This window comes from Limulus polyphemus, unplaced genomic scaffold (genome assembly GCF_000517525.1).
Source record: "Limulus polyphemus unplaced genomic scaffold, Limulus_polyphemus-2.1.2 Scaffold361, whole genome shotgun sequence".
In the NCBI taxonomy this organism is placed as follows: domain Eukaryota; kingdom Metazoa; phylum Arthropoda; class Merostomata; order Xiphosura; family Limulidae; genus Limulus; species Limulus polyphemus.
In genome coordinates, this window is record NW_013665971.1 from 414300 (window position 1) to 433517 (window position 19218).

The 19218-nt window shown below is 29.6% G+C and overlaps 2 protein-coding genes across 3 annotated transcripts in view; one reads left to right on the forward strand and one right to left on the reverse strand.

The window, feature by feature from the left end:
• Nucleotides 1-8397, forward strand: part of LOC106457680 — a 28400-nt gene extending 20003 nt beyond the window's left edge. Inside the window, exon 4 of one of the 2 annotated variants that reach the window (XM_013917119.2) lies at nucleotides 1652-8397. In XM_013917119.2, the coding sequence (XP_013772573.2) occupies nucleotides 1652-1713 (62 nt within the window). In that variant the 3' untranslated portion in view covers nucleotides 1714-8397. The remainder of the gene's footprint in view (nucleotides 1-1651) is intronic. The other variant, XM_022383695.1, reaches the window with a different exon arrangement.
• Nucleotides 8398-18664: 10267 nt separating this feature from the next.
• LOC106457694 (syntaxin-like) overlaps nucleotides 18665-19218 on the reverse strand; it is a 28279-nt gene continuing 27725 nt past the window's right edge. The window contains 1 exon segment of the mRNA NM_001314093.1: nucleotides 18665-18893. Within this exon segment, the coding sequence (NP_001301022.1) occupies nucleotides 18810-18893 (84 nt within the window). The 3' untranslated portion in view covers nucleotides 18665-18809.

A 19218-nucleotide genomic window follows, 5' to 3' on the forward strand; every position in this document is an offset into this window, starting at 1 on the left:
AGGGGTTGCCTTTGGATGTTATAGAGGCAGTAAATTTAAGTGAGCTTAAGAAAAGGCTTGACAAGTATATGAATGATAAAGGCTGGCAGTAAGATTTTTTATTTATTTATTTAATGGTTTTAGTTTAGTATAGAGGATGGGACAGCTGAGATGGACCAGTAGATCCCTTGTTGTCCCAAAACATTGTTACGTTAAGTCTGAATTCAGAAATCAGTTATAGAGAAGCATTTATCACATTGCTAATGCCAAAATTCCAAGGATAAATGTAGGTACCATTTTGTTCCTAACTAATTTTTACATTTAGTCTTCTCCATGATAGTTTTATTTTCCTCACTAAATCTGTACTTACAGCTATTAACAGACGAAAGTTACAAAATATAAGGTCAAATCGAGTGTTATCATTGGCATGACTGAATGCCAACCATAAACTTAGGTCTTGATGTAACTTTTGAATATTATTCTCTAATCTTTTTTTTTTAGTTGTGATAATGATTTTCGGTTTGAAGAATTTTCCTACGTAAAAAAAAAAAACAATTATGCATGTGTGTAAGGGGCATGGTGCCTTGATTAAGGAGTAATATATCACATGTCAGCCAGAAAAAGAATTCATATTAAAAAATGCAAGTCTAACCACTAAAGAAACGAGATCTCAAAGTATTTTTATTCACTCTAATGTATGTTAAAGAAACATTTTTGAAATTTTGGTGATATCAGTTAACAAATCTCGTATGAGGTTCAAGAAAATAATTACATTTCGTATAGTTTTGTGAAAATATACTGAAAGTCAATCAGAAATTCAACAGATAGAAAGCATCACTGTTAAGGAAAGGCCCTATTTCTAGGAAAACGATTACAGGTATTTTCAAATAAAGAACTAGTTGTCATCAGCCCTAAAAGGATTATGATAATAGTGTATTGTGTTTAGTTTCCTTGCGAATTGATTTTTAATAATAGAGGCAAACAAGTCACTCTTCTAGAAAACAAAATATAATTTATTTTTATAATTTTATTAAGCTTTATTAAAGGTAGTGATTTTGTTTTAAATTTAGTATTTCAAAACAAACATTAGCATTTAAATACGTTTATGAAACACAAAAAAAAACCCTTGACTTCCATTTACATATTTCTTTATTCTAATGAATAATTTTCACACTTAAAAGACATATTGACATGTTCAAGTAAAAACAATGGCAGCATCATTTAGTAAAGGATGTAAAATATATGTATAAATCAAACAAAATGTGCAACATCCAAAAACTAGTAATCGTAATGTACTTAATACATCACAGAGTAAAAGAAAGAAAGTGCTTATTACAAACACTAGTGGAAAAAAAAAGGAAGCTTTTGATATTAAAGGGAGTATTGAACACAAAAAAAATACTGACAATATTAGGTAGCAATAAAAATCATAGTTACAACGGGGGCAATACCAGCTTGTAAAATAACACTAGAGATGTTGGGTTGTAAAGGAAGTTTACACAAATCATAAACTGACTTATTTTGCTACATATGTTATTTCTTTTGGCATTTTTCACTCTTGTAAACAACAGAAGATCTAATGATAGTTTTTGTTGTTATAACACAGAAAACAATTATATGAAAGTTATAAACGTACCTAGCAGTAACATGGATTTGTTTGTTGAATTTTAAGCAAGCTACTCAAGGGCTATCTGCACTAGCCATCCCCATTTTGAAGTGATAGAAGGGAGCTAGATAGTCAAAACCACTAGTTCTTGGGCTATTCTTTACCAATGAATAGTGCCTCCAAAGCTGAAAGGGTGAACATGTTTGGTGACAGGTTTTGACTCGTAGATTGCGAATTGAGCACCCTAACCACCACGTTCTGCAACTTTGATAAATTATTTTGTGGTATGTTGAAATTTCAAGTTGCAATTTATGATATAAATCCATGTAAAAATCAACTATACATAAAAATATACAGTTTTTTTGGTTTAAACTTTAAGTGTTTTTTATCGTTATTTGAATTTCAAGTACATTTAAAAACAACTAAATGATTCACAAGATGTGTTTGTAGTTCTATCTTATTTGGTTATGTTTGTTCCTAATTGATTATCATCACTGGAAATATGTAGAATCGTACATTAAATTCATAAACTCCTTCTCCCAAAAATAAAAGGTGGGCAAGTCTTAAATTTTCCTTAGACATATATATATATATAAGTGTTTAGAAAGTTCATAATTATCTTAAAGCTGGCTACAAATAATTTAATATTAAAACATAGATTCATTAAGTACATAATATTACAATTTCATCAGAATGATAATCCTTTCTTATTTAGTCATTGAGCAGTCCTAGAAATAGAGATTACGTTCTTTACCTGTAAACAGTCGGTCTATTTGTGTAATGTTAAAAACAATTGCTTACCAATACATACAAATGGCACTTCAGTCACTCGTATGGGATCATTTTTTTTAGCATGATGGAAACCATGGGATGAAAAAATTGAGAAATTTTACATATCGTAAATATTAACGTAATGAGAAAATCTGTTATATTTTTATCTCTCAATAATGAAAAATCATTTTTACCCCAACAAGCTTGTTGACATTTTTCACTTTTGATAGTCAAGTAATATAATATATATACAATATATAAATGCTTTGAGCATCCTATTATGTCTGTGTGATAATGTTACTTTCCAACATGACAGATTGACTTTAGTTTAATAAATTATTACTGCTTTTAAAAAATGCTTATAGATGAAATAATTACAAAGCATTCCACCTAGAATACAAATTTCTGAACTTCTATATGTTAGTCTTTCATTCTATGTATCCTGAGATTTTGGGGAAGAAGGTGAAGTGACTAAGATTTATCAGTCAACACAAAATTTAAGTGATAACATGACATGATAGTAGTGACTCATTAGATACTAAACACGCAAGACAAACTAGTGTAGCTTAATTTTTCTAAACACTATAAAATTGTATATAATAAATGTGCTATTTTGAATAAAATAAAAACTATTAAAAATTTATACATATTATAAGTAATGTATTATTTGCAAGAAAGCTAATTCTACAACACTATATACATGTAATGAGATTGTGTGACCAGAAACTAATTGTAAAAAACTTTATACATCTACCAGGTTAACATCTAATATTAAAAAAACATTATTCCTGCTGAACTACATACAAGCATTATTACTCAGCTTTAACCAGAAGTACATGAGACTTTCTAAACATGTGATATGCTTTTAAATATCACTTTTCGCCAGGATACATAGATATAATTAAGAATAAGGAATATGTGGAAGGAGATGACTACTCCAATTTGTGGCTAATGATAATGAAGTTTATTGCCATATTAGGTGATGTCGGTATTCTCTTCCCAAGTACACAATTTGTTTCACTCCTTTTAAGTTTCACCTCTTAATAAAAAATATGCTTAATAACCTCCTGTACCTCATCAATGAATAATGAAATATGATTTCAAAAAAAGAATGATTATCACATTGGTGAAAGTTTAAGAAGGAAAACATCAGAAATTTTGTTAATTCCTTCCCCAATCAAATGGAAAAGTGATCAGTGAAAGATAGCTATGTAAATAAGCAAAACATGAGTACAGAAGTAACAACTGATGATGAAATTAACAAGGAACCACACAAGAATAATTGTAATGAGCTATGAATCATCCTTAATGTCCTTTCTTTAATTTTTTTTTTTTTTACAGTGAGGAAAAAATCATCATGGACACAAATTTACGTCACAAAATAAGCATACATAAATAGTTGTTGAGCTGACAGGTTTATTTTTCTTTTTTTTTCACTACCCCCCCAAAAAAAGTTTGATAAATACTCTTGCAGAAACAAATACATATGGAAACTTGGCTGTTTAAATATGGTCATTTGCATTTTGAAGTAACAAGAAGGAAGCTTCACTGTCAATTTCGTTATTTAACTACCGGTGATTTTAGGGTTGATAAAACAATTTGTCGAATGACTTATAAAAAAGAACAGAATACAGATCAAACATGCATTCATAATTTCAAGTGAACTTTCATACAAATATATACATATCACACAAGCGAAAATAATTATTAAGTAGTATAAACAGAGAAGTTACTAGACAAAATTTTTGAAATTCTACATACTAAGGATCAACACTTCTATCTTAATCACTTATCACAGAATCTTTGTAATTTTGTAAAATATTACTTTAAGTGCCATTTACCAGCTAAGTTCAATTAATCTTTTCCAAACTTATTAAACAAGCAATAGATCCAATGAAAATTAAAGCTTTGATTTTTTTTCAACAAATGTAACATCATAAATTAAACTGAAAGGTTATATTTACTACAATGATATAAGTACCACTCTCTCACTAGATTTCATGCTACTTCACCAAATTGTTTTCATTTGGACCTACTGTATTAGTCTTCATACATTATTTTTTCCTTGTGTTTGTGTTCTCATTATGTATATATAGGTTTGTAAACTTTGAAATTCTATGTATAATGTATTGGAGAAAAAGTACTAATCCATTTGTGGCAATGATTCCAAAGTTTCCATTATAAACTTTACCAAAAATTGTAATGACTGGTTTTATGAGATACGAGTTGGATTAAGTCCTTTTTTTTTTGTTCTTACTGATTATGGTTTGGATTTCAAAATATCTAAAAGTAGAAAACTTTAAGTTTAAATTTTAAAAATGTTATTATTTTGGAACTTTTTTTTAATGCACTTACAGAATCAATTAAGTTCTGAATATTACATCCTTTTATTACAAAACCCCTTAAATCACAGATTTTTTTTAGAACTATTATTTTTTGGATTTGACAAGATAATTTACAGTTTAGGTATACTTACCTATGGTTGTTTTGGTTCTATAGCATGTTTTCTTCCCACGATATATATATATGTAACTTTTAAATCAAACCATTTTTGTTCATAAAATAGCCTGAAAATGTTCAAGTTCATTAACACAGAACTCGTTAAAAATTTGCTAATGCTGATTACAAAGCACCCATAAAAAATAAATAGGATATTTACATTACGGTTCTGAACATTCATAGTGATAAAATCTTAATTACACCTTCTAACAAAATATTTTAGAAACAAAACAATCTTTATAAACATAACCATTTTTACTTAAAGAACTCACCGACACTTTCTAAACTGACTGGTAACAAGAAAACGGTAAATAAAAACAAATAAACAACTGATTTTGCAGTGAACAGCCAAGGGTCTAAATGCTAATGATGACAAATTAAAGTCAATGCAAGAAAAAATAAAATATTTAAAATGTTCAATACATTAAAGTTACATAAAAAATATTAAATGTGCAAAAACACATTAATGAAAATTGACTAAAAACAGCAGGAAGACTTGGTAACACAAAATGTCTATTTGCATGTTTTTGCTACAAGAAGAGCCCATTTCTGTGCAATAGCAGAATTGCAATCCCAAGGCGTATCATATGTAATATTTCTACCAACTTGTGCTCAACAAAAGTTTTCTTCCTGTATAGTTCATGATCCTAAGGATTTTTTCATTAGTTTTGTTTTTATTATTTTAAAATATGGCTGAAGAGTGATTACAGATCAGTTAATAAAATACCAATTTTCATACATATACTTTTAACTCCTTTTTTTTAAATTATTTTATGCTAATTATAATGCCAGCCATTCATAAACTTCTATCTTCATTTGATAATGTAATTGACATTTCTTTTTGTAGAATTAAAAAATATTTACAATGCATGAAATTAAGAACTTTATGGCTTACTTGTATTGCTGACTTGATACAAAAAGATAAATATTTGTACAAACTTGGGCTTCAAAAAAATATGGATGTGAACCGATTTAAAGATAACTATCACCAACTTTTTCTCTGCAAGTCACTTATTATTCAATGCCATATGCAAAACTCTAGAGAGGGCTTATAACAATTACACGAAAAATTAAACAATGAAAATGCTGATGCTGGAAAGATTTGCTTGGTTAAACAGACCCTACACACAATTTTCATCATTTTCTCCAATTTAAACTATTAACTAAAAGAACAACATAAAAAGTATATTTTTCACACAATTTAGATTCATTAGATTTATATTCCAGAAATTATACTACATTGATAATGTACACCTTATTTGACTTTTCTAGAGGCAAGGATTGACTGGCTAAGGAAAACCCTGAAGTCCAACAAGTGAAAGTGATTGAGGGTGAAGAGGATTATAAAAAAAATACAAGTGTTCAAGTTAAAACTGAAGTGGAATTATATAATATTACATTTTCTTTTACATATGTTACCAGTAACCTACACAAAATTTTCATAAAATGACTTAATTATAATAACAAATGATTCAGAATTTAAGGTGTTTTGGCTGTCTAGAGGGAAACATCTAACTCTAACAATGTCAGGAAATGGCTTGTAGGGCATTCTCCCCCTAGCCAGTCTGCCACTACCTAAAAGTATAGAAAAACAAACATACAAAGTATTTGAATATTTTAACTCTGGACAAAAAATACACCTTCAAAACATGAGAAAAAATTCATATCTATCATATCACACAAGCAAAACACCAAAGAACTTACATTAGTTGTAATACTAGGGGAGTTTTTGAGTGCATTTAAAACCAAACTCAATTTAATAAGTTTCTGAAATGAAATCATTTTCATAGTAAATTTGCAGGGATACAATTAGAGTACACAATTATCTCTGTTTTTCTTCTTCATTTTTTTAAAATTTAAGTTATTTCTTTCATCGAGTAATTTGCTCTAACACTTTTCTACAATGAGATTTCAGTTTTAAGCTTTACTTCTGCAGTCTTGTGATACTTCAGAGTGTATTATCAACGAAAAACTTGTTAATGTGCATTTTTATAGAGAAAGTTGCTCTGATACTTTCTTACTAATGTGACTCGCAATTTTTAAGCTTTGCTTCAGCAATCTTTTTATATATTAAAGTGTATTGTTAATGAGCAAACTTGTTAATGGACAGCTCAGTATAGGTTATTATCCCTACCAGATTCTTAAATGTGTGCTGTAACACAAAAGGTGAAATAGGTTAATCTATAATTACACATACTGTCATTATTTATGTGTATAGACTAGATGTAGCATGCAAGCCATTGTGTAAGTTTATATATGGTGTTATATGCATTATGCTTGCTGCTACCATTGATAAACAGTTCAGGCAATTGTAAGATATTACAAAACAATGGTCTTCATAATCTGATATTAAACACTTTATCACATTAACTTTCACAATGAGTTGAAATAAGGAGCTCTTTCTACTACGTAATTGCTCATTACAACATAAATAGCTATGCATCACAATACAAAAAAAAATCATTTTCAATTTGATAACCTTTCATTTTTAAAATGTGAGAAATAAAACCCTAATATCTCATCACATTTAATTGACTTATGAATAATATGAAAAACTGTAGTTACAGTATAATGATATCTGGCTCACAGTTTCCCTGGTGATGTGTTGCAAAAATATTCCCCTTTCGATAGCTGTATTAAGAAAGTAAACAGTTACAATAAAATGCTTTAGAATAATAATTTCAATGGGACGACTAAGTGAAAATATACTTTCAAGCCATTTTATTTACCATCATTTGCTTTTTTAGGTGTTTTTGTGGATTTATTTTTCAACTAGTTCAAGATGTATCTTGGGGATGGGGAATACAGCTTTGGAAACATTAGAATAATGATAATTAGGTAAAGATTTTATGTATATTCTTTTTTACTTATTTTTTTTTTCATTTCACTATTTACTTCTTTGTGAATTTGAAATGACACCAAATTATGTGAAAAAAAATTGTAAGATCATTTCACATCATTGTAGAAGGCATTACCATTAACTAAAGTGTTTGATTCAATGCATAAAAATATAAAATTTGTAAACTTATCTGAAATAATGGTGACTAAGTCATCAATATAGCAGCAAAAAAGTAAAATTACAAATCAGTTTTACTCCATTCCTTAAGAATCACAAGACTAGTCATTTTTTGGGGTTTTGTGAATTCTTTAATCTTTTGTGCATTATTATACAAATGTCTTATTCTCCTTTTTGTTTTATGAAATTACCCAAAATTCTTCTTTCAACATCACAAACAATTTTTACAGTGGAATAGGTGCAGGTTTCAAACTGACCTGAGATTCAAATAATTAATTGAAATAAAATTGTATGTAAAAAAATTTCTTCACCATGACAAATCTAATTCACATTTTCAAATAGCCTAATTCTATTTGTTTAAAGCTATTGGCACCATGGTTAGCTCTACAACTAGTACAGTGGTATTTGTGTTAGCATGATGATTTTTTATGTGCATGACTAAATAAAAATTCACAATTCTGACTTAACCAAATTTTCATTTTCCTAGCCTTTATAACAAAGCTAAAGTCAAACATTAACATATTTTCAAAAATTTTTCCTATAAATCCTAAGTAGAAGACTAATAAAACAACATTTTTACATTTAGGCAAATCATTGTTGAACCTGGGTACTAGTAGAAAATGTTTGTATCCAGGGGGAATCAGTAACTCCTGGTTAAGTGGATGTGGTCAGGTAGTCTATGTGATGTTACATGCCAAAATATCCACCTAATGTTGACACAAGGATGATCACCAGAATCATCACACAGATTATAATCATGATTTGTTTCTAAAGAGAAAAAAAAACAGATAACAAGAAAAATGGTAAGATAACAATTATTATTGCTAAAACTTAATAATATCAATACTACCATCAATGAAAAAAAGTCACTCGTTAAAAAAGAATACCTTTGAAAACTATAAATCAAATTGCTGAATAATTAAGAAAACCTTAAAAGTAATAAATTAACTATACAATTTTTATGTATTTTGTAAATGTAGTATTAAATACTGACTGTTTTAATGTATAAATAAACTTTATTTACTTTGAAATGTTTGTTTTGTGGTGACCTTGCACCACTGGTTATGTTTATAAGTAAATATGACAAGGGAGAAATGAAATGAAATATATAAGAATATTTTACATATGTTTTCTTTCTACGTTGGGTAAAATGTAGTGAACCATAAGTTAAAATAAGTAACACTAAAACACAATTGAACAAAAATACCAGTGCAACTTATTCACTGTTATATTTTCTGTAATAATTTACTTATTGCAATTACTCATTGTATGTGACTAATGTAAGCACGTGATCTATGCACTTCCATAATTATTTCTAGTACAATGTGTGTGTATATATATATATATATATACTTTTTCCTCATGAAGTTAGTTTACTCTTCTTTCCGAGCTCTAAGTCTTCAATTTTCCTACCATTTGTTAATCAAATGCTATGTTTAGCAAACTAGGTGTGAGAAGTAACCTTACTTAAAAACTGACACAATCAACATCTCAAAATACACAATTTAAAACATATATATATGTAGAAAGTATTTTAATCAAGTTCTTAAACAAGTGCCTTAAAGCTTTAATAATCAGAATGTATTTAGAAGACTTTTAAAGTGTTTGTGTGAACTTAGGTTGTGAGCAACTCAGCTATGGTTGATAAAAGTCAAACCTATTTTTAAAAATGGCTGTTAGAAGCACTCTGGGGACTGGGTGCCAGTCAAAAGAAAACCATCAAGTTCAGTGAAGGTGAATCTGTGAAGAAGTGGCATACGAGTGAAACAGTTCATTCTAAACTACTCAACTGAACAAAACACAACTATTTAAGGTTTTCCCAAGATTATTTTTAATCTAAGGGATTAATGTTCAACTACAGTTATGCATAAAAAGTAAAATGAATGAGTAATCATGGGAGACTAATACATCAAGTCAGTCATCATATGCAAGATTCTTATAACTCCATTGGCACAACTGTTTCAGGCTATGACCTCATGATGTTTTATATCTTGGCACTTTAATAATTAATTGTTAGAACATTAGAACAACCAATGTAATCTATTTGAACATCACTGGATTTTTTACACTTTTTCAAAACTATTTATGGATCACATCGTTTGTGGATCCAACACTGTAATGGTTACAAGCAACCCTAATAACAGCCACAAACAAAATTAAATAAAAATACCATAAACGTTACAATAAATCCCATTATTTTTGAGATTTTCTGTGCATTTTACATGGAAACTTAATGATTTCACCCTCTCTTTTTTTTTTTCCAGCTTTTTACATGAAATGTTGTCAGGCAAAAAGACGTAAATATGAAGCAAGATGTGAACTTCACTAGTAGTGAACACAATCCAGATATATCATTAATGTAAAGATTAATTTCGATATGTGGCTGATAATGGTAGTACGTCAGACTGAGATACCTAGAATTTAGGAATCAGAAGAAACCAATTTTGAGAATTATATCTCTTTATTTCTTACTTATCATCAAAAACTCATGTTAAATTTCTTTATGTTATGTTTTTGCAACATTATCAGCCCATGAATGTGATGTATCATGGAGGAGGGGGTGCCTTTGCTGGAACAACAGATCTCCATCAACAAATTAGAAGGTGGAATACTGTAACTCAACAAGATAGCTCCAGCACAGACAACACCAACAAAGCTTTTCCTTACCTGATATGTTCACAGTTTGTCTGGACAGTTCAATTGAAACCTTCTTCCAGAGCTGTATCATTATCCATCAGTTTAGTGTTTAGATTACAATATATGATTTTCAAACAAAGATATACAATGTGTATTTTTTTGTAGGTGCCTCCTTCTTTTCCGTATTTCTGTAAGTCTTCTAAAATTTCCTCTCAAATTTTTTATTTTTAGGTACTTTTAATTTAGTTGAGCATTCCTAATTCTTTCTCTCTTCTGTTTTCCAACAGTAACTAAAAGGCAAACTACAATACTTATCCAAGAGTTAAGAAACTAAGGTAGAAGATGTAATAGCAAAGTGTGTAGTATGTGAATTGGTATTCTTCATATACACTATAAAGGTATACTACCTTAGTGTTAAATGCTCAAATCTGGTGAATCAAAGAAACCAATAGGTCTAATGTCAAGGATAAACTGTTGTCTGCCAAACATCAGTACTGAGTTGTAATATTGAACAAAAGGCTTACTGGGCAGCAACACAAGGCAGAATAAAATTAAATTTAAAATGTTATTTTTGCAAGCCTCTGATCTGAAACTTGTAATGGATTAATTAAGAGAAATGTTAAAAATAACCTGCAGCATTGTGTAACTTTTATCATCAATATTAGGTATACTACTTCCCAAAATTGGGGAGATACCGAGATTAAGAAATCACTGTTTCTAAAAGGAAAATAAGCAAAGAAATGGGGGAGGTCTAGAGATTTGAAGATGAATGAATAAATCTATTTGTTCTTGATGAGCTTGAGCCAAAATCACAGCTGGGTGAAGAAACTCAAAGATGTTGTCATCTTAAATGTACTTGTTCCTCACACATTCATGCAATCTCTTACATAATTGTTATGATATCAGTTAACCATAAAGTACGAGTTACAAAAATTTGTAAATTCCAAAAGTAAAATAAAAGAATAACCTTCCTTATTCTAACTTTATCATTCCATCATAAATACAGGCTAAAAGAATATAAAGCATAGTATTACTAAGACAAAAAAAAATGAAAGAAAGAAATACTAACAAAGAAATATTTCTAGTTCTTGAACTACCCACATGGTGTTTTCATGTTAAACTGATTCCTCAAAGAGTATTAGTTAGGTCCTCTTACTAACGAAAGAATCAGCAGGATAAACCACAAAGCAATTCTGAATTTAATTAACTGAAAAATTAAGCAAAAAATTAAACAGACTGGACATCTGTGTGAAACAAAAATCTTTATTAAAACAAAAATAGTGTGTGTGTGTACTTTATTTCTGGATGCTGGACAGTCACCTTTCATTGGATTCATGAATTAACTGGTTTTCTTCCATCAAAATGACTTCCCCTCAACCAACTCACTTAAGGGACAATAATGTTTACTCTACCCAACCTATTCCAGAATGTTTAAATCTAATGTTTCTTACTTAAATGGAAATGTTGGATCTACCCATAGTGACTATAGCACTACCCACATGACTGGTCATTCTCGTTCAGATATGGGAGACTATAGCATCGAGATATCATCTGACCTTCCATTTCCTGGAGGACACTGGCTATCAACTACATTCTTGAAGAATGTACAGCCACCCACCCATTCCATGGGCAGAACAGGTGTTATCTCAAGAGAATAATGAAGGCAGCTCAAATGAAATAAACTTATCGACTTTCGGGACCATTTGTTATCCAAATAATGCATAGACTTTGAAAATTTTTTGAGGGACTCTACAATAAATAACAAGGTTGAAAATGAATGCTATGCCTGCATAGAACACCCACATCTTATTAACTTTGGTTTGTTTTTAATATTTATGCAAAATTACATCACGGGTACCTGTACTAACCATCCCAAGTTTTAACTCTCAAATGCCTTGGTGCAGGCATTTGATGCACCAGTTGTATGGTTTGCTTTTTTGCATTGCAAAGAAAGAAGAAAATAAACAGTTCTGTATGAAATAGTTTGAAACTTCAGAACATCATGTAGATTCTATAAATAAAACATATAAAATGTTTTATTTATAGAAATTCACAGCTTTCAAATTTAAAAAAAAAGATTTCATTGTGATATGTTTTTTAAGGAACAATTAAAAATGCTGACCTTTATTGTAGAGTTTTGATTACTGATGTTATATCTTTCTATATTCTTGCTAAAACTTTCCTATAAAGATTTTATTTTTGTTTTGATTCGAAAAAACACCACACACTCGGTTTCATTGGAATAAAACAAACCCTTTTTAACATACCAATGTTTAAAGCAAACAGACTTGTTTTTAAACTGTTAATCAGAAAGTTTCATTTAATATATGTAATAAGTTTAAAGTTGTTATATATATATATATATTTGATTTCTTAGGCCAATAAGATCTAATGTAGACATGGCCTCATAAATAAACAGACTTGTCAGCAATATGATACAAAAGGAGTAAAGTATGCCTATCCTATCATGTTCCATGATGTAATTGTAATGGAAGTTATTCACAAACACTTTTTCTTCTAACAACAATCACCAAGCAAAGCTTTTAACACTCTGTTTTGGTCTCTATGCAAATCTGCTGAACTGGAAGCTATATTGGTTTACACAGTTGAAAAGAACTGGAAAACAGCACTTATTTGCTTAGGTCAAAAGCCAATAACTTCTTAAAGCAGATATATTCGCAATTACACCATACAACGACATCTGAGGTTGAGAAACAGTGATTGGATCAAATTGATAATGAAGCATTTTGGGCATTTCACTGTATTACACATGCTTTAAGAATTGAGAAAATATGCATATCACAAAAAGTTCCATGTGTGGCACACATATATCCAATAAGAAAAAATATTGTGCACACTTAGTGAATGCTTACAAGTGGTTATATAACAAGGATTGACAAAGAAAAAAAAGTAGGTCAAGTATAAATCAAAGATAAATTTTAGTTTGTATTTAAGATAAATGTTTATACTGTCAATAAACCAACGCTATCACAGCCATGAGAGTATTTATGTAACTTTATTTGAGGCTAGACACAAGATCTATATCCATAGACTGATGCCACCGTAGCAGAGAGAGATAGCTACGAGAAACATCTATATTATCTTGGACACAACTTCCAAAAAAGGGATTAAATAGAACTCTGATGTAGGATCAATGTCAAGAAGATGAGGAGAGATACAAATAAATAGGCTGCTGATTTACTGTCTTCGACTATAGCTAATTATCAAAGAATTTATGTTTTTGATTCTGAGAATCACGATGAGTTTGCAAAAATCATCCAATTAAGTGTTGCATCTACGTGCGGGTTAGATGTATACACTGTTTGGAAACTCGTAAGAATACCAAATGATTTGGTATAAGAACCCCTGTATTGGGCTAGAAAGTCAGTCTCTCGGTCTCTCCCCGGTGCTAAAGGAGTTCCTCTGACACTGCTAAAAAATACTGAAGATAATGAAGACTTTAGTTCTTCAAAAGGCTTAGAACACTACTTCACCCTTGATGTAAGTAACAATTGCTATTTCTCCTAAATTGAATAATGTAGTAAGACTGAGTGTATCATGTTTAATAATGATTTACATATGAACAGATCTCTAAATGTATTAATTGGTAATAGCTTGTACTATTCAGTAATTTATTGTATGTTATAGAAAGATTAATCGAAGAACAGTTACCAACGCAAGTTGACGAGTTCAACAGTTTTGATAGCAACGTGTTCCAAGATACTTTCGGTAATTTCGATATAGCCAAGTATCTTAATATATTGCATTAAAGTGTTGTATTTTGAATCTCAGTCTCCAAATCAATTCTTTATTCCAACAGCAAACTTCCTCGAGTTAGTGACCCGTGTACTCCACTGGCAACTGTATACCTGGATTTAATATAAATCTATTGTAACTGGATTTAAAGTCAAGCTCACACAACTAGCCAATATGGCCACCTGTTATAATAAAAATACACTTGTATTGAAGTTACACGGTCAAATGAGCACTAGTTTGTTCAAATGTATTTTGATTTTCCATCTAGGTAGTTCTAAGTGCTATATCATGCCTAGGAAAATAAAAATCAGGTAATTCACATACATTAATGTTTCTACTCAGAGTATGCTGAAATGAACAAAAATCTAATTTACATTAAAAAAAAAAATTTATATACAAAATTAACCCAATTCACAGTGGCTGGGACATATATTTCCCAGTACTCCCACCCTCTCACACTGTGACAGGGACAAATGTTTCCCATTGTTGAAGCTGTTTACACCTTCCTCTGCTGGGACCAAGTTCATCATCTTGAATATCATCACTAGATGGAGAGCTAGCATCTTCTTGTTTCACTGCCTCTTCATCATCACACATTTAAACACCACTCGACTCACTTTCACTATCTTCTACACTATCCAAGTCAAGCATATCTACATAGTAATTAGGGTTACTTCTTGCCGCTCTAGCGGAGCAGGCATGGTCTGCACACAGTTGTCTTACATTCTGCTTAGGCATCTTGTTGGTTACTGAAAGGCTGAGTGGAAAACATTGAGGGAAATCACACATCAACATTAGGTGGGATGCCAATAAATATTTTCCAACTCATTTTACTCCTATACGTCACGCGCATCAATTTTGAATAATAATGGGAAACATTTGTCCCAGTCACAGTGCGAGGGAGGTGGGAGCACTGGAAAATATATGTCCCAGGCACAGTGAAAGGGTTAAATGATTTAAACATTTTTATTGAATAAATTTAAACTCTAAAGTTTTCTCTTTTAATTCAATGGTGTAGTTTTGCTTTTTTTTAGGGTATGCACACATCTTCGCATGACAATTGGCTACCTGCACTATATATGGCACAGGGATAAAATATTCAATATTAGAGTTATTAGCCCTAGAGGTTTCTGCTAACGTAGTAGGGGACCTTAATTTACATAGCAAAAAATCAAGACAATTTTCATGACCTGTATTAGCATAGTCTTGAAAATAACAGATAAAAAAGTTAATGTATTATAATATGAATGCAGTAAATTGAGAAAATATACTGTAGGCCTAAAACTTGTAATTGTAGGTTTACTCTTCACTAGTAAAATTGATCTAAATTTGCTGCATGCATGTCTGATAATGCTTTACATTCTTTGTTTTATTGTTAAGCACATCCACACACTGCCCACCACAGGGATTCAACCTTAGGTTTTAGCAATATCAGCCATAAAATTTATTACTGAGCCACCAGTACACTACATTCAAAGAATTTATTCAATTGTTTTTCTTTCTGAGAGCTGAATAATTATAGTGACAAGATAAAATAATAAACATAAAGCATTTTATTTACATCATAACAACTTAAAGCAAGAAAGTGATATACTGCAAATACTTTTTTTTTAAACTGTTCTTGGTTAAATTTTTTTAAATAGAATAAATGTACATCATCATGAGCATAAATTTTATTTTATGAACAGATATACAATATCTTTGGCTTAACTTAAGTTTCTGCAATACAAATATTTTAATATTTCTTAGCATCGATGACTAAGTTTTTATATGAAGACTACATAAAACTTAACATTTTTTAAATTTAATTACATCTTTAATATAACTTTCTGAGATTAACAGTTTTTTTTATTCAACCATACATCAAAACACCTTAATTATCTTTAAATTTTCAAAAACAATAATTCACACAATAATCAAATTTTGCTTCAAACTGCAAAATATAATAATGATTCTTTATATTAATAATAAAAATCTCATGCTTCATTAGTTAAAAGAAAATAATAATTAGTCACATAAAAAAGTACATATATTTCTGAAATTAAAGGTCCTTGCTTTAATCTAAAAATTAATAAAAATGATACATTACAGAATATGATTCTTTTTAAGGCTTTACATGAAACATTGTGTATGTCTACTTAATTTAGTTAGAAAATGAGATAACCGATTTCACAGAATAAGACTATGACACTTGTAACAATAAAACAACATAGCCCATGTAACAAAATATACTTTATAATCCTGCAATATATAATAGTGGTTCATACTATTTCTTGCTGATATATGATACCAATGAGAAATAAGTTATATACTGAACACATTAATAAAACTCAATAATAAGTTACAATAATTGTTGCATGTGCTTTCAAAAGCATTTGAGATTGAATTTCCACAAAAATAATGTGTAATTTCTTTCATCACATTCTAATGTAGAACATTCTTCTAACAAGAATGTGAATGTGTTTCCATACCTTAATATATACTTGCATGCACATAGATGATTAGTATGAGATTTTAGTACATAACTAGTCAATTAGAAAAACAAAAACAATTGTCAAACCCACAAAATCAAGCATATTGTTAAATATCAAATTAAAAGAAACTGATAAACAATTTAATAATTCATTGTTTAAAATTCAACGATTACTTTTTTTTTTACTTACAAGATGTTATTAGATTTACAAAAGGGCTCGAACCAAATTCAGTTATCCCATCAAATTAAGCTTACCAGTCAGTCTTAATCTGGTTATAAAGAAACCTTATACATTCAATAAATATACTAATATAAAAATCATAAAACAAAGTGACAAATGGTTGTGGATATAATGTTACATGAAGCTCTGGTGAAAAGTCAGGAAAAACATTTTTCACTAAAATCTAGATGTGATTGTTTATATCCACATCAACTGCTTTTTACAGTGCTATATATATATATATATATAATTTTATGAACAAAAAATAGGTGTTTGAAAACAAATCCTGATTTGAATATATGTGACATGTGGCTGCAGACAGTGTGTTACATGACTCTCCAGTGAAAAGTCAGGAAAAAGCATATTTCACTGGAGTCTAGGAGTTATTGTTTGTAGTTATATCAATTGCTTTTTCTAGTGTTGTATATAATTTATTTTATGATAAGAAGCGAGTGAAATTGAAGTGTGAAAACAAATCCCCATTTCTCAATTCATATAATTAAACAAGTTCATTAGAATAATCTGTGGCCTGTTTGAGTTTATGTAAAAATAAAAATAAATCACAAGGCTATAAAAGTCATATCGGAAATAATGTGTTGTGCATTACTTTTACACGATAACTGAAACACCTAATGCATCCAACTAAATGGTAAATCAGTTGCTCAGCCAAGATATATACTTAACACATCACTTTTCTCAACTAACAACACAAAATAAGAATAATTGAGCTACCAACAATATTTCATACTGACAGCTAAGGTTGAACGAGCTCGGTGTTTTGGGAACAAACGATTGTTGTAGGTAGTATTTTCGAGCTATTTTTACATACAACAAACTTCTGAATAGCAAAAACGTTTTTCACAAAATTCTATTATAGGGATAAAAAGCACTATTACTTGGTTAGAATAGTGTTCCAGCTGTTTACTATAATGTATGTTTTTTTCACCATTAATTTCATTTTGGTGGTCATCAAAGCATGCAATATGATCAAAAACATAGGTAACATATTTCATTGAATTTAATTAACAGGCATTAAAAATAGAACACTATTTATGTTTGTGACTATACTCGTTTACAAATTCTGAAGGGAAAAAAAGTGTATTATATGAATTTTCAATATTTTAAAATTTAGACAAGAAGCTACAAAGAAAAAAACTTCAGTTATTTTGTTAAACTTCCAATCACGTCAGGTAATCCACCCTGCTGAAGTCTGGCTTTGAGTAGATTAATAAAACTACTGAACATACATCTCCTTTAAAAACAGGATAAATACTTCTTAAATGTTTTTAAATCTGGAATATGTAACAGACAGAGTTAGTGCTCACTCCTTATATTGAATTTGATTTTCACACATGATTTGTGAAATATTAAACTGGAACTAGCATATTGTGACTGGGAATTAGTCAAATTAATAGAAAAAACACAAGAGAATAACCACTACATATATGACCATAATTATTTTTAACTTGCCTCAGATCCGTGAATTTTTATGTTTCAATGTCATCAAAATGTACCATAACAAGTATGATGTTGTTCATGACAAAACATCAGAGAAAATGGATATCCAGTGTTTGATAATTTTTTTGTAAATTCGAGTAGGAACCAAGTGGTTGACTTAAACTGTTATCATAGTATTCCACATGTGGTAGTAAACATCCAGGAGAATACCCAACATCATTTAAATCTCTAGTTCACACAACAATCCCAGGAGTCCTCATACAAAAATCATATCTACATACATTAGAAGATCCCATGTATAAAGTCTTTCCACATTCAAACAAATACCGGTATAAATGCTTTGGTCAAAGGTCACTTAGGGTTGCAGTCTCCTCCAATTCAATGTAAAACTGTATCAGATAATACCAGTGGAGCCAAGAATAATTAAAGTTAGAACTCCAACCACAACTAGTACCAGGATAATGATAATGATTTGTTTCTAAGAAAACAAAACAGAAATATGAATAAATAAATAAATAAACAAAAACAAAATAATACCAACTTAGTAAATATGAATGAAATTTAATAAATTTACAAAATAAACTCAGTTAACTGAAATTAATGTAAAGTTTTATATTTATTATTTTTTTTTAGCTCTAAAAAACACAAAATTAACAAAACTTAAATTTTTTGGTTGACAGCCTAAGATTCCAATAACTTTTACAAATGTGATACATACTACAAACAAAAACTTGTTTTGAAAAACTGTTTTAAAGAAAGTAATTTCAGCTGACAAACAGAAGTTTCAAGAATCATAAAAAATA